The 21,234-nt window shown below is 40.5% G+C and overlaps 9 protein-coding genes and 1 long non-coding RNA gene across 10 annotated transcripts; 3 read left to right on the top strand and 7 right to left on the bottom strand.

Annotated features, from left to right (window-relative positions):
* Positions 1–1,381: 1,381 nt before the first annotated feature.
* LOC124350786 (protein spaetzle-like) lies at positions 1,382–2,303 on the bottom strand. The gene is made up of 2 exons (XM_046801616.1): positions 2,192–2,303; positions 1,382–2,132 (listed from the first exon to the last, which is right to left on the bottom strand). Exons 1-2 carry the CDS (start codon positions 2,207–2,209, stop codon positions 1,536–1,538), a joined length of 615 nt encoding a protein of 204 aa, XP_046657572.1. The 5' UTR covers positions 2,210–2,303; the 3' UTR covers positions 1,382–1,535.
* Positions 2,304–2,993: 690 nt separating this feature from the next.
* Positions 2,994–4,295, top strand: LOC124350719 (adhesive plaque matrix protein-like). The gene is made up of 3 exons (XM_046801539.1): positions 2,994–3,095; positions 3,163–3,609; positions 3,674–4,295. Exons 1-3 carry the CDS (start codon positions 3,081–3,083, stop codon positions 4,148–4,150), a joined length of 939 nt encoding a protein of 312 aa, XP_046657495.1. The 5' UTR covers positions 2,994–3,080; the 3' UTR covers positions 4,151–4,295.
* A 3,793-nt stretch (positions 4,296–8,088) lies between these two features.
* On the bottom strand, positions 8,089–8,854 carry LOC124348756 (neurotrophin 1-like). Its single transcript, XM_046799029.1, has 3 exons — positions 8,840–8,854; positions 8,572–8,778; positions 8,089–8,511 (listed from the first exon to the last, which is right to left on the bottom strand). The coding sequence occupies exons 1-3, from the start codon at positions 8,852–8,854 to the stop codon at positions 8,089–8,091; spliced, it is 645 nt and encodes a 214-aa protein (XP_046654985.1).
* Positions 8,855–9,136: 282 nt separating this feature from the next.
* Positions 9,137–11,037, bottom strand: LOC124350645. The gene is made up of 4 exons (XM_046801437.1): positions 10,935–11,037; positions 10,643–10,747; positions 9,691–10,572; positions 9,137–9,631 (listed from the first exon to the last, which is right to left on the bottom strand). The coding sequence occupies exons 2-4, from the start codon at positions 10,655–10,657 to the stop codon at positions 9,179–9,181; spliced, it is 1,350 nt and encodes a 449-aa protein (XP_046657393.1). The 5' UTR covers positions 10,658–10,747; positions 10,935–11,037; the 3' UTR covers positions 9,137–9,178.
* Positions 11,038–11,735: 698 nt separating this feature from the next.
* LOC124350790 (protein spaetzle-like) lies at positions 11,736–12,621 on the bottom strand. The gene is made up of 2 exons (XM_046801619.1): positions 12,533–12,621; positions 11,736–12,445 (listed from the first exon to the last, which is right to left on the bottom strand). The coding sequence occupies exons 1-2, from the start codon at positions 12,548–12,550 to the stop codon at positions 11,849–11,851; spliced, it is 615 nt and encodes a 204-aa protein (XP_046657575.1). The 5' UTR covers positions 12,551–12,621; the 3' UTR covers positions 11,736–11,848.
* Positions 12,622–13,012: 391 nt separating this feature from the next.
* Positions 13,013–14,090, top strand: LOC124350755 (neurotrophin 1-like). The gene is made up of 3 exons (XM_046801584.1): positions 13,013–13,101; positions 13,169–13,384; positions 13,461–14,090. Exons 1-3 carry the CDS (start codon positions 13,087–13,089, stop codon positions 13,935–13,937), a joined length of 708 nt encoding a protein of 235 aa, XP_046657540.1. The 5' UTR covers positions 13,013–13,086; the 3' UTR covers positions 13,938–14,090.
* A 1,032-nt stretch (positions 14,091–15,122) lies between these two features.
* LOC124350743 (neurotrophin 1-like) lies at positions 15,123–16,580 on the bottom strand. The gene is made up of 5 exons (XM_046801571.1): positions 16,448–16,580; positions 16,295–16,359; positions 16,170–16,231; positions 15,968–16,104; positions 15,123–15,888 (listed from the first exon to the last, which is right to left on the bottom strand). Exons 1-5 carry the CDS (start codon positions 16,460–16,462, stop codon positions 15,412–15,414), a joined length of 756 nt encoding a protein of 251 aa, XP_046657527.1. The 5' UTR covers positions 16,463–16,580; the 3' UTR covers positions 15,123–15,411.
* Positions 16,581–16,746: 166 nt separating this feature from the next.
* LOC124350775 (protein spaetzle-like) lies at positions 16,747–17,946 on the top strand. The gene is made up of 2 exons (XM_046801606.1): positions 16,747–16,879; positions 16,962–17,946. The coding sequence occupies exons 1-2, from the start codon at positions 16,856–16,858 to the stop codon at positions 17,559–17,561; spliced, it is 624 nt and encodes a 207-aa protein (XP_046657562.1). The 5' UTR covers positions 16,747–16,855; the 3' UTR covers positions 17,562–17,946.
* Positions 17,844–19,153, bottom strand: LOC124350918. Its single transcript, XR_006921279.1, has 2 exons — positions 18,800–19,153; positions 17,844–18,363 (listed from the first exon to the last, which is right to left on the bottom strand). It is a non-coding gene; the product is annotated as an uncharacterized LOC124350918 (long non-coding RNA).
* A 201-nt stretch (positions 19,154–19,354) lies between these two features.
* Positions 19,355–20,350, bottom strand: LOC124350736. Its single transcript, XM_046801563.1, has 3 exons — positions 20,264–20,350; positions 19,833–20,201; positions 19,355–19,765 (listed from the first exon to the last, which is right to left on the bottom strand). Exons 1-3 carry the CDS (start codon positions 20,279–20,281, stop codon positions 19,355–19,357), a joined length of 798 nt encoding a protein of 265 aa, XP_046657519.1. The 5' UTR covers positions 20,282–20,350.
* Between the last annotated feature and the right edge of the window lie 884 nt (positions 20,351–21,234).

Below are 21,234 nucleotides of genomic sequence, written 5' to 3'. Positions count from 1 at the left end.
CCAAAAAAAGCCCAAACCGTTGGGCTTCCTATAATAAAGTAGGCTATGGCCCAAGCCCAACGCCGGAGAAAACGAATACCTGCGGTGTCAGATCGCCGTCAGAGGACTCTTCAGAAATATATTTCAAGGAATTTATTCTAGTTTATTTTAAAACTTATTGGAAATTTCAACTAATAAAGATTTTTTAAAATTATTTTAAGGAATAAAATGATAATTTATAACTTTTTTCAGAGTTTACTTATAAATAATTATGAAACACCAACTCTGGCGGTGTTGGAGCAGATTGCCGTCTGCTACTAACCAAGTTGTATTTTGATTGTTTTGATTGTTTTTTATTACATTAAGTCTATGGTTTAATTTTAACGTTTTCTCTAGAAAAAATGAGTTTATGCTGTTTACTTTGTTTGAAGAAAACGATGATTGGAATTTCCATGTCCAGAAATGTACCATTGGGTAACTTTTTAACCGAATTAAAACTGCTCAGTCAGTTTCGTCGATTCACCAGTCAATCATGGGAACCAGTTTCGGATTTTTATTAACTTAGTGACCCGAAAAATTATGAAACTATAGAGGCAAATATAAAGTCCAGAAAAGGAACATGAAGCATCCAATTGTTTATGGAGTTGCTGTCAAAATTCAATAGCTTGCAATCAGCAAATAAAATGGAATTGAAGAAAACACTGTTAGCACTTAAAATACTCAACAATTCACATCCTAGGTTGCATACATATGGTGACACTCCTCATGTAGCCAAACTCCAGGTGAAAACGCAATTGATCTTTCAAACCAAAAGAATTCCATTCGATGGCAAACCAAGTGACCTTTTTGATTTGACCTTTTGAGGACTGAAAACTTGGGAAATCTCACAGGACCACAATCATATTATTTGATTAAAGAACTTGCCCAACTTGAAAAGGCTTTGATCATTTTACTGTGGATGCATCGGAAAAAGGAAAGGCTTCATCTTATACTCTATTCCAGATGTACTTCATTCCAGGCTAATTGGAAGTTGTATTATGGACACTAAAAGTGAAAGGACACAGGTAAAAGTTCTATATTGTTCGTTTAAAAGATACCATAATTTAAATAGTTCTTTTTTTCTTCTTCTTCTTGGTTTACAAATTGGAGCCCAAGTTCTATGGAAACATATGCTTGTCCAGTACGGCTTTAGCTTCTTATTTCACCGGATCAGCAGTCCTTTTCGTTTCTGAGCTCCCGATTTAAATGGCCGCAGTCAGTCGTTGTTATCGCGCTGAATCTTCAAACGTCCAGGAGGAAAGAGGCATTTACAGGCGCGGTTGATCCTTAACTTTAAGTTAGTTTGAAATCCGTTCCTTTCCACCTTATTCCGTGTGAATATTTTATTGAGAAAATGTACAAGTTAGACCAATAAATCCTTCAAACGTTTTTATTTGCGTTAGGATTTTATTTATTTAAATTTAAGGACACGCACTATAATTTAAACGTTTTCTTTCAAAATAATGTGATCATTGCTAATCAATAAGACGTTACGCTACTAATAAGAAAATTTGTTTTTAAAGGCGGAAAGCTCCAACGATGCAAGCGCACGATCCAGGCAACTTGAATTTTTCAATGGCGAAAGGGAAAGCATAGTCTAGTGGGTTGTAGACCAAAAAGCGGTGGAAAATATTTTTCTGGACGCATTTGGACTCGTAGCAGGACGGGACCAAGGGGCAGGTGGTTCCCACAACCACGTCGCATTCTTCAATTCGAGCAGTTTGCGTGTACTTGATGCCGTAAGACTCGACGCCGTTGACGATGGTCCGCCACTTGCCGTCGACGTTGATGGCCCGGAAAGGACGGACGTAGTCGGTGGAACTCGGGCAAAGGTAAACCTCGTCATTCAACTTGGCCAGTCCGTCGACAGAGTTCTCAGTGTTGGCCAGTTTGTCCTTGTAGAAAGCGACGACAGCCTGGTAGTGGTAATCGAGGGCTTGTTGCACTTCATTTTGGGGATATTCAGAGTCTTCCGCGCACCAAGATTTGGTTGTGTTTTTAGCGCAGTGTGGGATTTCAACGAACTCGTATCTGGGCTGGGCACCGTACGCAGGTGGTTTATAGTTGGGATCCGGGTCGGAGAAAACTCCAATCACCATCAAAGACGCAAAAATCTACAAAAAAAATTTGAAATTCAATGAGAAAGTATTGTAGGGATTCATTTTGTACTTACAGCTAATCGGATAGACATTCTGGTAATCTGAGAAACTGCAAGTGTTATTCTAACCGAGTTTAGTATGAGAATGACACTATTGAAGCGAATTCAGCAAGTCTTATTTATACCCAAGTATTGCTCCCACAGAAGCAAGACGTCTGTAACGTTTCACTGATGGGCTGGAAATCGAGATCGAGGTGAGTATCTGCGGCCAACCGTAAGAAATGCTCCAACAGATTGTCTAGCCAATCGATAAAACACACTTTCTTGTACACACCTATGACTTCCATCAAGACGGTTAGAAAACATTTTAATAAATAACAATAATAATTAAGGGCGTTTCCGCGTATACTGTTTGTAGTGTCAAATCAGCATTTCTCCGCATTTCTCACTAACATGTCAGCATAATTTTACTTTGCAATTGGACTAGACTGCAGCATACGTAATTCACCAAGCCAAATCAGCATGTACTCGTTAACCATCAAAGGTACTCGTTAACCGATAAGATTTCTACGTCCCAGCATGGCTTGGGAAAACACAAAATAAGGTTGAACATAGTAACGTGCAGGGAAGCAATAGAGCGAAACAAATGCATGAGGGTTTCTTTACGTAGGTTCGCACATACACAAAGTAAGACACGGTAAGCTGATCAAGTTAAACCACAGCGTCTAGAACATTAAAAAACAAGTGAAAAAGTTGAAACTCGAATTAGATCAGGGACAAGAGGGAAACTGAAATTCGGTTTTAGATTGTTGGACCCCCTCGAATGTCAGTTTGAGGAGCAGTGATCACTGAAGGAGAGTCAGTGTATAAAGTCCTCCTTCTTCTTAGTAATTTTCATCAGTTGAGAGCTGACAATCATCGACTCAGTTACAGCCCGACATAAATTATCTACTCTGCATTGAAAATGAAAACCATTTTGGTAAGTAATTTCAATCTTCCATTAACGACACACTCAAATTAATAAATTTCTTGATGCCATTGTTTAGTTATGTTTGAGTGTCGCCTTTCTTGGAGTTCTCTCCGAGCCGGAATTGACTGCGGAAGCTCAGCACTATCCTAAACACGCCTATCCGGCCTATCCTAGACCATCGTATCCAGCACCACCAGCTTATCCTAAACCAACTTATCCAACTGCACCGGCCTATCCCAAGTACCCGGCAGCACCAACTTACCCTAAGCCAGCCTATCCTAAGCCAGCCTATCCTAAGCCAGCTTATCCCGCTCCCGCTCCACCAGCATATCCTAGACCATCCTATCCCGCACCACCAGCCTATCCTAAGCCAGCTTATCCAGCTCCCGCACCACCAGCTTATCCAGCTGCCTATGGCCCGAAGTACGACTACTGCGACCCTCGCAAGGCACCAAAGTGCTCGAATAATGGCACCGAAACTTTTTGTCTTAAAGACACTGAATACCCAGAGAAAGAAGTCAAAGTGAGTTAAGTTCTTACTTTGATTCAACCAACTGTTTAATTATTTTTGCCTAATTCATTTCTAGTACGCCATCGAATACGACCCGTTGGTGCTGAAGAAATACGCCGATGTTGCCGATCAATCGGCCGATAATTCGGTCGAGGGACTGACTTCTTTGGCCGAAGACCACTTCGACTACTCCGACTACAACGGCAAGTTCAACGAAAAAGGACACTGGTCTGGTGAAGAGGGATACATCTGTCCTAGTGACGTCATTTACGCTCGTCCTGCTCGCGCAATGAATGTCGATGGAGAATGGCGGGTCATCGTCCAGGACATCGCCTGGCCTGGATACACCCAGACTCAACGCTTCGAAACTTGTTTGTTCCCCGGTGCAGCTTGTCGCACCCTGGCCCCTTGTTTCGGCAGCAAATGTCTGCAAAAATATGTTTACCAGCGGATGCTTTCCTTTGATCCTTGCGATCCCCAGAAGGGAATCTTCATCGACATCTACAAGTTGCCATCAGCCTGTTCTTGCCACATTCCCGCCGGACTTCACTAAACGACCCAAAACACTAAAATTTCCATTAATATTATTTAATTCACCTTACTTCGACAAAGACAAAACGGCATCTTGCATGCTCAACTAACACTGACGACTTTAAACTAACACCTCCGTATTATCCAAATAAATGGGTCATAGAAAGCTGCCTTTCTTGCTTCTTTTTTTGTTATGTGGGGAAACGCCGACAGATGCAAAGCTAAAATGTTTTGGCTGAAAATGTACGCAGAAAAATATATTAATATTAGAATGGGAATTTGGCAAAATGCTGCAATAAAACCGAGTACGAAAGAGATAATGTAATCATTAGTAATCTGTCGTGTTTAGAAGCAAACATTAGACACAAAACATGTTGCAACCCATTTGACTATGTTTCTTAGTAGGCCTAGTCCAACAATCTAAAGTGTGCAGCATATAGGTTATTTGTCGGCAAATCATTCCAGTTTGTTGTTTCTTATGGGGTGCGGAATGAACACTTTTTCCAAAAAAAATGTTCAATAATCGATTACCATATTTGATGTGAAAACAAATTGATAATCGATTTGAATATTGAAATCAAGTTGAAAATATATTCAAAAATTGAAAATCTTTTGAAAACGATTTCATAAATTGAAAATGATTTTGAAAAATGAAAATGATTTCGAAAAACTAAAATGAATTTGAAAAACTAAAATGATTTCGAAAAATGAAAACGAATTTGAAAAATGAAAATGAACTTGAAAAATGAAAATGAACTTGAATATCCATACAATTTCGGGAGTGCGATATGACACCACCCTACTCTATCCCCAGCTCTCTCCATAGCCATCTCCTATAGCCACCCCGAGACAACCGACTAGCCATTGATGGCTATGTCGCTGATTCCAGCCAGCTAGGCCGTCAGCGCGCGATACTGTCAGCCCTTGCCGGGCGGTGCTGGCCACCGCTACCGCCATAACGGCCGCCGCTGAAGTCTCTCTCGACCGCAGGCCGAGTATTACCCTACACAAAAATAGATTACACGATCCAACGTGAAAAGTTTCATGTTCCTGCAGTAAATGACACACAGCCTACCCAGCAACGATGAAAACGGAACGGCCGAATGGGTGGCTTTCACCTGAGAAAAGTTCCAGTCACGCCTCGGTATGACGTTCTCGCGAAGTTCTCGTCATTCCACTAACTGCCAACTGCCCGGAAAGAAGTGTTCTGGTACGTTTCGCTGGATAGGCCTATGCGTCCTGTACTGCTGCGATACTCTGCCGTTCAATCCGACGAGAAGAAGAAGGCGGACACGCCTTCTTGCTGACGTGGATCCTCATGTTGGTGCTGGCCCTGCTGGAAATTATCCGCTATCTAAGCGGATTGGGGAGCTGGACTTCTCTATTGTCTCTACGTCTTTGCCATGTGGTCCACTTGCGCCGGAAGTGTTACCTACCCGATACTCCACGGCATTTATATAAAATTGGGCCATTCCAAGGAAGAGTTCATTGGAAGGATGGCTCTGTCTCAGCTGCAGCGACGGATTGAACACCAAAAATTGGCGCAACGTCTATCTTTTCTACCATCATGGAGGCAGCGGACATGGCGGTGGAGGCCAAAGAAGAGGATCCAAATGGTCATGTTGCCCATGTCCGTTTCAACAGAAAAGCTTTTTTTTCATGGCCGGCCTCAAATAAAAGTAGTCGTATAGGAACATGAAACTTTTCACGTTGGATCGTGTAATCTATTTTTGTGTAGGGTAATACTCGGCCTGCGGTCGAGAGAGACTTTAGCGGCTGCCGTTGTGGCGGCAGCGGTGGCCAGCACCGCCCGGCAAGGGCTGACAGTATCGCTGACGGCCTAGCTGGCTGGAATCAGCGACATAGCCATCAATGGCTAGTCGGTTGTCTCGGGGTGGCTATAGCATCCGGAGAGAGCTGGGGATAGAGTAGGGTGGTGTCATATCGCACTCCCGAAATTGTATGGATATTCAAGTTCATTTTCATTTTTCAAGTTCATTTTCATTTTTCAAATTCGTTTTCATTTTTCGAAATCATTTTAGTTTTTCAAATTCATTTTAGTTTTTCGAAATCATTTTCATTTTTCAAAATCATTTTCAATTTATGAAATCGTTTTCAAAAGATTTTCAATTTTTGAATATATTTTCAACTTGATTTCAATATTCAAATCGATTATCAATTTGTTTTCACATCAAATATGGTAATCGATTATTGAACATTTTTTTTGGAAAAAGTGTTCATTCCGCACCCCATAGTTTCTCTAATAAAATCATGATGTTTAAAATTGTAAATAAAGATATATTAGCGAAGTAAAACTGTTGAAAATACCATCATTTTAATACACTGCTGCATGAAAGAGTTAAAAAGAACCTGAAAATGTTATGTTTATCTTGTTTTCAATGTGATTCAACGTGCATGATTGTTCAGACTTGTGATTTTCCTGCATGCACAACACTGGAATGATTTGCTGACAGTCAACCTGCAAACTTAGATTATTAAATGATTTTCTAATTCAAAAGTTTTCTAATTGTAATCTCGAAAAGCAATATGCAAATAGGCTAGTGTTTCAAGATGTTTACACAAATAAACATGATTGCTTTCCAGATTGAGTTTAAACATTTAAAACATACTTAACTTTAGTCAATCATTTCAAATTGAATTTTACCTTCAGCTAAATTTCGATGTCTTCATTTAGCCTATTCTTCATTCCGGACCTTTGTTTATCTTGAACTTCGTCTCATTTGTTTATCAAAAAAGAGCAGACGACACTTTTCTTCTACTAGCAGTGGCTTGTACCAAAACTTTTTGTATAATCGACTTTGTTCTGAAAAATAATCGATTACAAGTCGACTTTGGGAAAAAAGTCGCGACTTTAAGTCGACTTTCTAAAATAATCGACTTTTGAATTTTTCTTTGTTTACATTCATGCAACATGCGATTTATTGATACAACAACGGTTGTAAATATTTCAAAATCAGGTTGGCTCATTTAGAAAAAAGAAATAAAATTCATTCTTGCATTCTTCTTGTATTTTCATGGAAGTTAATTCATATTTGATTTTAGTCAAGTTGTCAAAGGCAGTCATACTTATAAAAATATGTAATCTCCATTGACAGTCTGAATTGAATTTGGGATTTCTTGAGTATTAAAATCAATGAATATAGTCATATCCACGTTATGTGTTGAAATTTTGGCACATAAGATACAATATTTTCTTCCTTGCTAAAAATTCTTTCGCAACAGGCAGACGTGGCAGGAATACCTAACACTTTACGAGCCACCACAGAAAGAAGAGGAAATTGGTAGCCTACATGGTACACTCGAATTTTGGTAACGTCTACCAAGCAGACTTAATATGAGGAATTAATAGCATTTTCTAAAAACAATTCCATTTGACACACAAGGCTTGAAGTGTCAAAATAAAAATAATAGTCGATGCTGAGACACACGAAAGCAAAAAAAAATTTACTAAGCTAAAATAATATTACCTGTTATATATATTTATGAAGAATTTAAGGTGTTTTGAAGCCAAATATAAAAAATTGGAATTGACATATGAAAAGTTGTAAACTCGACTTCTGCAAGAAAGTCGACTACAAAGTCGACGTTTTCGACTCGTAATCGATTATTCGGGTCGACCTAAAAAGTCGACTCGAGTCGACTAAAAGTCGATTTTTTAAAGTCGGTACAAGCCACTGTCTACTAGGTGTCTTAATTCAAAACCATTAAAAATCGATCCCTTTCCTAAATCGCTTGAATCAAAACGGCAAAACTGATAAAAGCGGTTTTATTAAGAGATCCTGCCGGAACTGCAAGTAGCTAATTAATCCAGATGGCAAAAATCTTTACAACCAAAATCAAATGTATTTTTCATAAGTAAACTTAAACAGAGACTCGTCTTTTGCTGCTGCAACTGATCAATAAATATTTAACCAAGAATTTGTGATTTAATCCTTTTATTCAACATGTTGAACGAAAAAAAAGGCAACTGCAGGCCGACGGTATTTTAAAAGAATCCACAAAAATACCACGAGTGGGATCGCAAGGATCATAAGCTAAAAGTTGACGAACAATAAACTTTTGACTGCAGCGACTTGTGTGACATTGTAGAGGTGCGAATAACTTTTCCGGTGGCATCTGACAGACATCGCCGGCTCTGGTACAAAGAACGATCCGTTCGCGCTGGATAATGTCTTTGGCGTCTTGAACGATCACGCGCCAGTTTCCGTTGATGCTGGGCATTCGAATGGGTTTAATGAAAACATTCGTGGATAAACAGGGTCCTTTTTTATCAATTTTAATTGGACGATGGATGATTTCCTCCTTTGGAATCGATTTGTAGCTGAATTGATTCACTAATTCAGAGTAATTCTCTATGGTAGCCTGCGTTGCATAATAACGATTAGTATGCGTCAAAGAGTTGAAAATTAACTTGGAACATACCGTGATGTGGTCCATAGGATAGGAATCGTCGCTAATGCAGAAGCCAAACCTTTTATCAGCACAAGGAGGAGGATTTGTCGAGTTACAAACTGTAACGGGGCGATCCTGCGTGTTTTGGGGTCGGAACGCTAACGGCACAGGTAGTGGGAGTAGAACGTCAGAGACAACGAACAAAACCGTAAAAACTCCATGGAAAACCGGGATGCCCTAATAATTTAACCCTTGAAATAAATAATGATTTATTAATAACAATTTGATGAGTTCCTACCATAATGAGATTCATTTGAAGAGCTCCCACTGCGTCAGCTACTTCTAAAGAACTAACTAAGAACGAGAATGAAAGTATGTATTTTATACTTTGCAGACTGTTTAAAGTTACTGAATAATTGAATATTTCATCACGACCGCTAGGAAGCTGCGGCTAGTGTTGGGATATCAATCAACACAATCGGTTTTAGTCCAGTAACATTACATCACATCATTACAACTTTCTCTATCGATCAATTTTCCCTCGAAACGCTTTGTCAACCCATTTCGCTACAACATAACAAACTAATCGTCATACTTCGTTCAAGTGTGTATGATGCAATTTCAGTTAAAAAGGCGGTCAAGCATCATATCTATACACAGGGCAAGGGGAGCGTAGAATGCGGCAATTGCATTCCGACTGCATTTTGAAAGAGTCGACAAAGACATCGCGATCCGGGTTGCACGGATCGTAGGCGAGAAATTTCTGGACGACGTATTTCTGGTTACACCTGCCGTTGAAGCAAAAGACTCGGCTAAAGTGGTCGGGATTTGAACAGCCGACGTCTGGACTGGAACAAATGGTCACTTGTTGACGCTGGATTATGTCTTTGACGTCCTGGACGATGACACGCCAGTCTCCTTCGATGTTGCGGGCTCGAAGGGGCTTGATCGTTACAGTAATGGAGAGGCAGGTGTTGTCTTGAATCAAGTCGTCGTCGTTGGTGTTGTTAACTTGGCTTGGTTTTTCGTCTTCTTCTAAAGTTAATTTGTAACTAAACTGGTCCGCCAATTTCGAAAACTCGGTGGCCACCTATGGAAAATTGGAGGTTATCAAATGCAATTAGAATTTAAAAGTACTAAACTATTTACCTCGACATCTTCGAGAGGGTACTCATCATCATTAATGCAGAAGCCAAATTTTGAGTCGACACACGGTGGTGATGCCATGGGATTACAGAATTGAACTGAGGGTAATTCCAGGGCCGACGAATTAGTGATTACATTTGAAGAATCAGTGATTGCATTTGAAGAATTAGTGATAACACTTGAAGAATTAGTGATGACATTTGAAGAATTAGAGATGATATTTGAAGGATTAGAGATAACAGTTGAAGCATTCGAAATAATACTTTCAGACGTGTCCAGTAACACATCTGATGACTTTAAGAGCACAATTGAGGAAGAGGACGTATTTTGCGAAGGTACGATAGGCAAATCGGAAGATATTATTGAGTAATTGGAAAGAACATTCGAGTAACCAACGGGTAAAATCGTCGAATTCAAGAGAACACTCCACAAATTCAAAAGGATATTTGAGTTGGATACTATCAGTGGTGAATTCGAGATAATGTTGGACGAAGTCGAGGATGAAATTACTGGATTCGAAGTGATTCTTACAGGACTTGAAATTATTTCTGGAGAATTGGAAGCTATTCTAGGTCGACTTGATACTACATTCCAAGAATTAGTAAATTGTGCTGCTGGTGTTGTGGTGACCAGTGGGAAGACAACCGCTTTGGTTTGTAAATGACTTTGTTGTTGTAGGGGTCTTTGTTGCTGTAGGGGTCTTTGTTGTTGTAGGGGACTATAGAAAATAGCGGAACGACTTTGCGATCCGTAAATGAGTGGAGCCGGACGAGTTAAAACTGGGGGTCTAGTAAACCTGTGCAAAGTAGAAGGGTGCCAGACTGATTCGGATGTTAATTGGTTCAGTGGTTCACTCCAATGAACAAGGCACGTAAACATAATTACCTGTATCATAATTTAATAAGCTTGTTACAATTGCATGATTGAAAATAAATTCTGTGATTTGTTGGCTTACCAAGATGACTGCCATTTCACTTCTTATAAAAGACTGAAAGAAATTGGAATTCAATTTACAGACTATACCGTACCTGACGGACGACTGCCTGTCAATGAATGAAATCTAAACAGATGGAAAGAGAAGAATAAAAGCATCAGCACTTTCTCTTTCAAAATCAAGATGATTTCGTTATTCAGTATTATGGCCACCGCATCTTCCTCTCCCAAAACCACCGTTGCGCTTACGATATTCCCAACCACATTAAGAAATCATAATTTTGTAGGATGGGGATTAGAATTTTGAAACATACCTGAACAGTAGAGCATGAATGATTATTTGATCAGCCGCAATAAAAAGCACATTGCTTTGTTTTAAATATAGTTTGAAATGAATTACACTTAAATTTGTGGATATTGAGAGCAAACAAGCTGACCAAACAGCCGAAGACTGTGTGAGAGATTTAGTATCAGACATTACTTTTCGATTAAAGATTACAATCATTATAATTGGATGTGACAAAGGTGACAAGATCAATTCAAACATAAAATACACACGAGCACTCAAATTTTACTTAGATATGGTATACAAATAAAATGGAAATCTGATTATAAGCCAGTTTCTTAATTATTTGGCCTTGTTAAACATTATTTCTCTGACAAATAATACCCAAACCAGATAAAAAAATATTTGTGGAAATCAACAAGAACAGGACGGGAAGTCTACGAAATGCTTTTTTAACCTTTACCCAACCCAAGGATGAAAACCCAACACAAGGTTTACTAAACCAAAAATATATTCCATTATAGAGCACTCGAAGCAAAAGCTTGAACCACTGTTTAAACTTGGTCCATATATCAAACACATCATTTTCCGATTGGGGAACTTTAGAAACATAAACCACTTCAATCTTTCCAAAATCTAAATGCCATTAAAAATTGTCACTTATTGCCACTGCCACAACATCTTTTGACGATATGGTCGCCATCGTGCTTGTTGTGATAAGTCAATTACCCTTCCCTTTTCTAGATCCTTTGTCAACCACTCTTTTCTTTGTTGTTCTCATTTGTCATTTTTTTTATGCTTAATTCTAAATTAATTAAATTTCATGAAATTATTTGCTGAAGGATTTTATTTATTTTAATTAAAGGACACGCAAAATAATTTAAACATTTTCTGTCAAAATAATGTGGTTGTTGCTAAAACGGAAATTTCAAATTAGTTTCTTTAAAGATGGAAAGCTCCGACAACGCATCCGCACGATCCGGGCAACTTGAATTTTTCGATGGCGAAAGGGAAGGTGTAGTCTTGTGGGTTGTAGACCAAGAAGCGATGGAAAATGTTCTTCTGGACGCATTTGGACTCGTAGCAGGACGGGACCAAGGGGCAGGTGGTTCCCACGACCACGTCGCATTCTTCAATTCGAGCAGTTTGCGTGTACTTGATGCCGTAAGACTCAACGCCGTTGACGATGGTGCGCCACTTGCCGTCGACGTTGATGGCCCGGAAAGGACGGAGGTAGTCGGTGGAACTCGGGCAAAGGTAAACCTCGTCGCTCAATTTATCCAGTCCGTCGACAGAGTTCTCAGTGTTGGCCAGTTTGTCCTTGTAGAAAGCCACGACGGCCTGGTAGTGTTGGTCCAGGGCTTGTTGCACTTCGTGTTGGGGATACTCAGAGTCTTCCAGGCACCAGGACTTGGTCGTGTTTTTGGCGCAGTGCGGGATTTCAACGTACTCGTACCTGGGCTGGGCACCGTATGCGTGTGATTTATAGTTGGGATCCGGGTCGGAGAAAACTCCAATCACCATCAAAGACGCGAAAATCTAAATATTTTAAATTCATATTGCATGAGCAGGCTATTGATGTAGGCTAATTTAAAGAATTAAAAAAGTTAATGCTGAATAACTTACCATCAATTTGAAAGACATAATGTATTGGTGAATGATTTACTACGTTTGGTGTTTTCTCTGCTCACAAATCGACTGATTCCAAAAACAAACCAAGTAAGCTTTTTATACAAAGCCCTGTCTCTACCACAACAAATGTAGTTTTTCTTTACGGGACTGTATTCATCAAATTAGAAAGAGAAAGAGCTTTAGGTAAACCACAATTTGTTTGAATCAGCCTCATTCGTATTAAGGTGATACCGTTGTTCAACGTAGCGAAAATTCTTTGGTTATCTATTCAGTTGTTGCTCTCATTGATGAATTGACAGCTTCACTTGACTTGACCAAAATAAAAGTGAGACTGACAAATTAGGACAGGGTTATTGGTCGAAATGAGTGAAACTGAAATTGTGCAAGCCCAACTGTCTGAAAGCCACGGAGAGCATTGTTCACTGAATAAGTGGACGCGTATAAAACCTTAGCTCTTTTAGCTGATCTGTATCAGTTAACAACTGACAATCAGCAGTACAACTTGTTAATACGCATAACCGTAGAGCACGGGAAAAAGAATAATAAAAATGAAAACTTTTATGGTAAGTTCTTACTTATTATTGGTTTCACTAAAAATAACTGAATTTAATGTTGTTTCCAAAAATTAAGTTATGCATGTTCGCCATCGTCCTGGGAGTTGCAGCTGAACCTGAAGCGGCTGCTGAGCCCCAATACTATCCGAAACCAGCCTATCCAGCTCCTTACGGCCAGCAATACAAAAGCGAGTACGACTATTGCGACTCACGAAAGGCACCAAAGTGCGCTAAAACCGGCACTGAAACATTTTGTCTTAAAGACACTGAATATCCAGAGAAAGAAGTCAAGGTACGTTTATTAATAGTTCTTACCTTCCTGTCAACCTGTTTGAATTATTGCTTATGCTTTATTTATTGCTATTCAGTACGCCATCGATTACGACCCGTTGGTGTTGAAGAAATACGCCGATGTTGCTGATCAATCGGCCGATAATTTGGTCGATGGACTGACCTCCTTGTCGGAGAAACATTTCGACTATTCCGAATACCACGGCAAGACCTTTGAGAAGGGCAACTGGGTTGGGGGTGAAGGATACATCTGCCCTAGCGATGTCGTTTATGCTCGTCCACTCCGCGCAATGAATGTCGATGGAGAATGGCGGGTCATCGTCCAAGAAAACGCCTGGCCCGGATACACCCAAACCCACCGCGTCGAAAATTGTTTGTTCCCCGGTGCAGCTTGTCGCACCCTGGCCCCTTGTTTCGGCAGCAAATGTCTGCAAAAATACGTTTACCAGCGGATGCTTTCCTTCGATCCCTGCGATCCCCAGAAGGGAATCTTCATCGACATCTACAAGTTGCCATCGGCCTGCTCTTGCCACATTCCCAGTCCACTGCATTGAATTATTAATCTTTCCGACTAATATCCTGCTGTCCTTATGTCCTATACTATCTATTTAACATGCGTCGCACATTATTTGAATTTTACTGAAGATTGAGCTTTTATATATTTACTTTCTTCTTTTGATCTTAATAAAGTAGAAATGAAAAAAGAATTGGTTTGATTTAATTGAATTACGAATGTTTATTCATCAGACTTGACACTGTTTTGAAATTCAACACTTGTTAATTGTTTTCGATCCAAAAATGTGAATTATCACAGACCACCGTATCCGTATCCATGGGGTAAATGATTTTCAGTTCCTGATGGCGGCGATAGACACGTAGGGGACCAATTTTCATTACCATGATAGGGCATCGGGTACGGCACCATCGGATTTGACTGTAATTCCTTCCGGTAAACGTCCATTTCAACTTCGGTCTGGTTTGCTGGTCCAGAATTATTTTGATAGAGATCCTTCATTTCCACCTGAATTTCACTTAGTTGAGAGTGGAATTCACGAGTTTCCATCTCGCACGCCTCGATTCTGTTTTCCAGTTGGTGGAGTCGAGCCATCATGTTTGGAAAGGAGCCAGGAATCGTCGGTGGAATTACACTGGGCGGAGGTGGGCGGGGCATAAAACCATCATGATGACTTGAAGAAGGAACATGCCATTGTTGATATGGATGGTAAAAAGAGGGGTGCGGACCTCCGTTAACTTCCTGTTCTCCAAAATCAATTAGGATTTCGATTTTTCCTTTTTCGGGACTTTCCACTTCATTTTTATCCCAAAGAAAAGGAAACCAAGATAAAACGCTCTTTATTACTTGTTCGGCCATTTTGTCGTATGGATAGATATAGCCTGAATTGTAATTTTAGTGATTAGTGCTGCCATTTATAAAGACTAGTATACTCTGTAAACTGTTGGCGTTCATCTTTCAGCACATTATCTTTAACATTATCAATTCAATTTTAATGTAGCAACATTTATTTTGATTTGACAGTAAACTAGAAAATTTTTCGCATTATGTTCAAACCGTTAATCGCTAATACTTTGAAAAATAATGGAAATATGTATTCAATGATTATGGTTGATTTTGGTAAAACTAATGATTTGATAAACAGTTCCCCTGGCGTAAGTAAAGAGAACTGTGTCATTTTTAAACGCCAACCCGTCGAAATCTTAAAAAAAAACACGAACAAAAATTTCGTTCATAAATACTTTTGTATTTTGTTTGACAAGAACTCTCAGTGGCTCGCAATCACGACGACAAATGGGAAGAGAGAAAAGAAAAAGGAGTGAAAGGATAGGCTCGGAGGACTGGATAAAAGACAAGTCCAGAGAATACCGAAAACGATCCCTGTGGAGGAGAGGATTTTTGGACGGTTGGCGGTACCGTTTTTATTTGAAGCAGTCCCTCTCTTTAATTTTTGTCGTTTCTGGTATTACCTGGAGGTCGTTTGGGTAGGGTCTTGTTGGGGGGTTGAATGGAATTTAGGCCTTGACGGCGGGGATGTGGCAGGAACAAGCCGATGGCAACTTGTAGGTGTCGATGAAGATGCCCTTGTAAGCATCGCACGGGTCGAAGGAGAGCATGCGGTGGACGGTGTGCTTCTGGAGGCACTTGCTCAAGTGGCAAGGGGCCAAGGTGCGGCAAGCGGCTTCGGGGAACAAGCAAGTCTCGGTCCGCTGGGTCTGGGTGTAAGTCGGCCAGGCGATGTCCTGGACGATGACGCGCCACTCACCGGCCGTGTTCTTGGCGCGCAGGGGACGCGAGTAGGCCACCTCGCTGGGGCAGATGAAACCCTCACCACCGACCCAGTTGCCCTGGTCGAACTGCTTGCCGTTGTAGAAAGAATAATCGAATTTCTCCTCTTGTTCCTTGCTGACGCCATCCACCAAATCGTTGGCTGACTGGTCGGCCACGTCGGCGTATTTCTTCAACACTAAAGGATCGTAGTCGATGGCGTACTGATCATTGGCCATCGCCCAATTCAAAAGGTATTTTTATTATAATTGATTTCTTTTTAATTCATTTGAAATTCAATACCTTGACTTCGTAGGTGGGGTATTCCTCGTCGGTCAAACACCAACCGACTGTCGCGTTTTCAGCGCATTTGGGTGCGGCTTTTGGGTCGCAGTACTTGGGGTAAGCGGGGTACGATGGGTATGATGGGTACGATGGGTCTGTGCAGGAAATGAAAATGAAGTTAATTGCATTTTGAAATTTAAAATGGTCAAATTTAACTTACAAGCTGATGGTTTGCTGTACGACGGGTATTGGGGCTCGGGGTACGATGGTTTGTAAGCTGGTCTAGAATCAAGAATCAATATTAGTTATCAAATACTGGTCTAACTAAACAAGAAAAGAAGTTACCTGTACTGTTCCTGGGCAACCAAATCTTCAGCCCAAGCGCCGACAGCGCAAAACAACAAAATCGTCTGTATAATAAAGAAATCAAAAGATTTAAATTTCTCCGAATTGTTAATAGTTTAAGTAAATAAAAACGAAATAAAAGATTTTATTTACCACTGCGATAGACATATCGGGTGAATTTAGGTGAGAGAACAAAGTCCTGTGGAAGAGAATATGATGTTCGAGCACTGAAAGCTCTTCAACGTTCTGTGTTTTCCTCCAATCTTTTCGTGCCTTTTATAGTAAACCTAGCCCATCAAACTATACGCCCTTAAACGGGGCGGTCTCAGACATATTTGTTTCCCAGCGTAAGATTTTTAACCATATCCAAAGACGTCGAAACACGATTTCACTTTCACAATGGCCTCTAAGGTGAGCGACGCTTTCTGTAGGACTCGGCAGCACAAAGTGTCCCGGTATAAAAGCCGAGGCGGTCACATCAGTTAAACACATCGTCCCTTGCAGTCGATTCCTCTTCTGACTTTCTGTCTCACAGTGTAAAGTCAAAGTCAATTCGAAATCATGTCTCTGTCCTACCACTTTTTGGTAAATTATTCCAATCCATTCAGCAGCCAATTGATCTTTTAATCATTAGCTTAATCTAATTATTAATTATTATCACCACTAGATCTTTGTGAGTTTAGGTGTTGTGGCCGTTGTGATGGGCAACAATTACAAGCCGCCCGCTTATCACCAGCCGAAATACGAACCGAAATACGAGCCAGAGATCCCGGCCTGTTCCAAGAACACGACCAAGAACTGGTGCCTGGAGGATTCCGAGTACCCGGCCTACGAAGTCGTTTACGAACTGGACAAGCACTACGAGGCCGTTGTGGCTTTGTACAAGAACGTCGTGGCCGAAACGGCCAACTCGGTCGACACTTTGACCAAATTGGTGGACGAGACTTACCTCTGCCCCAGCGCCACCTCCTACGTCCAGCCGCTGCGTGCCGTCAACACCAAAGGCAAGTGGCGTGTCATCATCAACAAAGTCGAGTCTTACGGCATCAAATACGATCAACACGCTCGCATCGAAGAATGTGAGGCCGACGCGGCCGGAAAGGCCTGCCCCTTGGTCCCCACCTGCTACGAGTCCAAGTGCCTCCAGAAGAGCATCTACCACCGTTTCCTCGTCTACGATCCCACCGATTACTATTTCCCATTCGCCATCGAGACCTTCAAGTTGCCGGCCTCATGCGCCTGCTTCGTTGGAGCCTTCAGCCTCTAAATCAATTCAATTTCTTTTCTTTCCTTCTTTCTTCCAATTTTTCGGCCAATCCCAATCCAAATTGTCATCATCCAAAGGCTCTCATCAGTCACCAAACGATCCCTGTGATAATATCATTCGTGTAAAAACATCTCTGCGCTTCACAGTCGACTCCTTTTTCAACTGAAAACAGATTCGAAGTGGAGCGCAAAGGTTGGCGGTACCATCCAACATGAAAGCAGTCCCTCGCCCACAACAACATCGTGGTTTTATTTAATACGAAAAATAGTTCTATGCATTTCCTTTAATTATTTTGACTCTATAAAATGTTTGTGCTGAATTTCTCATGTGTTGCTCGCTCTCTACGTTCTTTTTCATCGGACAATAAATTTGGAATCATTACTGACAGATTCTTTACTCGTTAGTTCCTTGTTATAGTTAAACAAAATTTGCAAAACTTGGATCGCAACTGCTTTGAGAATCTGATTAAAAATTGTTGGTTACACACAATTCTATTTTTAGCTACAAGTCACATCGTTTTCATTCAGATCGTTGTTCTTCAATCAACGGAAACTTCAAAATACTTATTGTTTCTGCATTTAACTTTTAATTTTCAATCAAACGTGACAGAATCCCTTTTTCATGTCGGGAAAACTGAGAATAAAAAGCAAAACGAATAAACTTGATTTTATACGCACGAAGAATTCGATATTAAAAGGTTTGCTATTATATTTTCCCAATGTCTTGGCGACTCTCGTGTGAACCTCGATGGCATTGAGTGCACTTTCTATTGCTGTTGATGATGCGTAAAGCGTAAGGGAATCTGATCGAGAAATACATTATGGCTATAGGTCTGCATTTCTACAGTATAAAAAAAATTAAGAATGCATCAACATGCTTGAAAACGGTTTCCACATGTGATTCTTTACATCAAAAGATGTTTAGGTACCTAATGCCTTCTGACTTCCTAAGCTAAGCTCCCAGAGAATGTGTTCAATTGATGTCTGTACATTATTGTTTTGCCTAATCCCAGTTAAACTCCTCGAGTTGGCCCTAAGGAACCTGTCCTACTCTCCAATTAAAACATTTACAATTTTGTGAATATCGTAGTGATGATGGTTACGTAATACACTATTAAGATTTGAAAACGAAATGAACCTAGACGATTTTCTCTTTGTAACCTAGAATTCATTTCTCTTTTGAATACTTAAAACTATAAATAAAATGCACAAGAAACCACGAATGGTGTTGCTACGTACCAGTAGAGTCCTTCCGATTGCTAGTCTTGGGCCATGCTTGCCATGGAAACAAGGCCTCGAAAAAGAAACGAAAGTTTTCCATTTCGGACTAAACAAAACGAACGAAACGGAGATTTCACAAAATCGAACACAGAGTTAGTAAATTCCAAAACTAGTATTCCCTTTCAATCAAGTTGAAAACAATAACAGAGATTAGTAAGCTTGACAGCCCACACTTTTTCAAAATTGTTCGTCTGCTGTAGTAAATACTAGTCCCACCCCTTTCGGAGGAAGGGGTAGAAAAGCGGCCATTGCTGTTTTCACCCCTTTCGGTAGGAAAAGGGGTGGAAGGGAAGGAATGGGTAGGAAAGCGGCCATTACGGTGAAGGTTTTGACCAATAGCAAACGTCCAAAAGTAAAACGCCATTTACCAACACACCGTACACAATTTGAAAAAGTGGATTTCAAACGATAGCATTTTATTATCTTCCAACAAAACTGAAATAAAAAAATCGCGTGAAATGTACGAAAAATATGAAAAGTATACACATGAAAATTAATTTTCTTATTTTTTGACTAACAAGGTATTCGAGAAAATCGGCAACTGCAAGCCGATTGCAACTTGAACGAGTCGACAAAGGCGCCACGATTTGAATTGCACGGATCGTAAGCCAATAGTTTTCGAACGAGATATTGCTGACTGCAACGACTACTGTAGCAATGCACTGGACCAAAGTGCCCTAAATTTTCGCAGTATTCGCCCAGACCACTGCAGAGGACGATCCTTTCCCGTTGAAGGATATCATCAACATTCTGAACGATGACGCGCCATTGCCCGTCAATGTTACGTGCCCGAATGGGTTTGATCACCAGACTGCGATATGGACATTTACTATCTCTGTTTTCAAATTCCAGCTCTAATCTGATTTCGTCATTGATTAGCTTGTAAGTGAATTTTTGTGCTAATTCAGACAATTCGATGGCCAGCTGTCAAGTAAAAATAAAATAATGCAGTTTATTGATTAACAGAGGGCCATAACATTTATACACATACCTTGATGTCATCCTCGGGATATTCAATATCGTAGATGCAGAAACCAAAAGTTTTATCGACACATTCTGGTGGCGCAGCCGGGTTGCAGAATGTTTGACTTTTATCCTGTTGGATGTCTAAAATTTTGTAGTAGTGACTTGATACTTTTGGCACCGCAGGTAAGATCTCCGTGAGATCATCAAATACAGATTCAATTGGCTCATTTCCTTGTTTATTCTGAAGTTTCGAGACTGTGTGAACCTGCTGCACAACTGTAATAGCAGCAGCAGCAGCTGATGGCTGCCAGTCTAAAACGTTTCCGGTTGCGTTGAGTGGAGTGCTCCAAATGGCCGTTTCGTCCAAATGGACTAGAAACAGAAACACGACTCCCTATAAACACATTTCGTTAACACTTGGCACTTGGAATAACTGTGACTCTGATTTGAGCTTACCAAAATCAGCAGTCTCATTACGTCGAGAAACGATTTTTTAAAAGGAGGCTGAGGATATCAATCTCAAGACTTTGCCTGTCGACAGACTGTCGACGAATAGTCGGGAGAGTAAAAGTTGAGACATTTCATTCGTTTCCGCGTTATCAAATATACTTGTATTTTCATTTTGCACCGCATTGGGTTGGTACCGCCACGTCGCCGGGAAAACCGGGCCTTACCACTCTTCTGCGGACCGATGGAAAATGGAGATCAGCATTTGGGTGTTTTGAATGGATGTGTATATAGCGAATTAGATTTGGCGCAACTCTATCGGTGTATACAGAATCTCATCTCCACTTTCTTTCTCGATACCATAAGTTTTCGCCGGGGGATTACCAATATAGTCGCCCAGCAGAATGGAAAACCGCACAGGTACATGAATGGAAAGCTTTTAGAAATTCGAATATTTATTCAGCCGTGATGACGGACTGTGTGGAAATATCTAACGCAACTAAAAATATCTCATCATATAGACTGGTTATATAGCGCATCACAATAATTGATGGATGATGTACCAGAACCGACGAGCCGACTTTTATATTTGCACGCTCTGCTTATTATTATCGCACCTGTGTGTTCTTTGCTCATTTCAATTATAAAATTATTCTCGGATCCGGAAAGCTTATTATTGCGGTGCGACGGGGTAGTTTGGTCCGTGAGTCCGTCGACTCTTTCGCGTGCATATCACATCCCGCAGAAAGTTGATAACATCTGCCATCAGCTGGTGCTATAAATAAGTCTATTATTATATGATCGAAGGTCGGGTCCATAAAATTATGATGATGCAGTGCTTGTGCTATAACCTTGATCATTAAATACACAAGTTACATGGTCTACAGAGTTAACTGCCGTGAATTTGAGACAAAACGAAAACTAAAGAAAAAACATTCCAACATGTTCTCATGTATGAAGGTATATAATTGCTGGCTATT

Source organism: Daphnia pulicaria, chromosome 7 (genome assembly GCF_021234035.1).
Source record: "Daphnia pulicaria isolate SC F1-1A chromosome 7, SC_F0-13Bv2, whole genome shotgun sequence".
Classification (NCBI taxonomy): domain Eukaryota; kingdom Metazoa; phylum Arthropoda; class Branchiopoda; order Diplostraca; family Daphniidae; genus Daphnia; species Daphnia pulicaria.
This window is presented reverse-complemented; position numbering and strand designations above follow the sequence as displayed.

Bases quoted from the DNA above. Each gene is read 5' to 3' on its own strand.
- LOC124350719 (XM_046801539.1), top strand. The intron at 3,610-3,673 runs GTGAGTTAAGTT...ATTCATTTCTAG, and splicing joins ACCCAGAGAAAGAAGTCAAA to TACGCCATCGAATACGACCC.
- LOC124348756 (XM_046799029.1), bottom strand. The intron at 8,512-8,571 runs GTATGTTCCAAG...TATGCAACGCAG, and splicing joins ATCCTATGGACCACATCACG to GCTACCATAGAGAATTACTC.
- LOC124350645 (XM_046801437.1), bottom strand. The intron at 9,632-9,690 runs GTAAATAGTTTA...AATTTTCCATAG, and splicing joins ACCCTCTCGAAGATGTCGAG to GTGGCCACCGAGTTTTCGAA.
- LOC124350755 (XM_046801584.1), top strand. The intron at 13,385-13,460 runs GTACGTTTATTA...ATTGCTATTCAG, and splicing joins ATCCAGAGAAAGAAGTCAAG to TACGCCATCGATTACGACCC.
- LOC124350743 (XM_046801571.1), bottom strand. The intron at 16,232-16,294 runs GTAACTTCTTTT...TCTTGATTCTAG, and splicing joins GTTGCCCAGGAACAGTACAG to ACCAGCTTACAAACCATCGT. The intron at 15,889-15,967 runs GTATTGAATTTC...GCCAATGATCAG, and splicing joins ACCCCACCTACGAAGTCAAG to TACGCCATCGACTACGATCC.
- LOC124350775 (XM_046801606.1), top strand. From the start codon at position 16,856: ATGTCTCTGTCCTACCACTTTTTG. The intron at 16,880-16,961 runs GTAAATTATTCC...TATCACCACTAG, and splicing joins CTCTGTCCTACCACTTTTTG to ATCTTTGTGAGTTTAGGTGT.
- LOC124350736 (XM_046801563.1), bottom strand. The intron at 19,766-19,832 runs GTATGTGTATAA...TTTACTTGACAG, and splicing joins ATCCCGAGGATGACATCAAG to CTGGCCATCGAATTGTCTGA.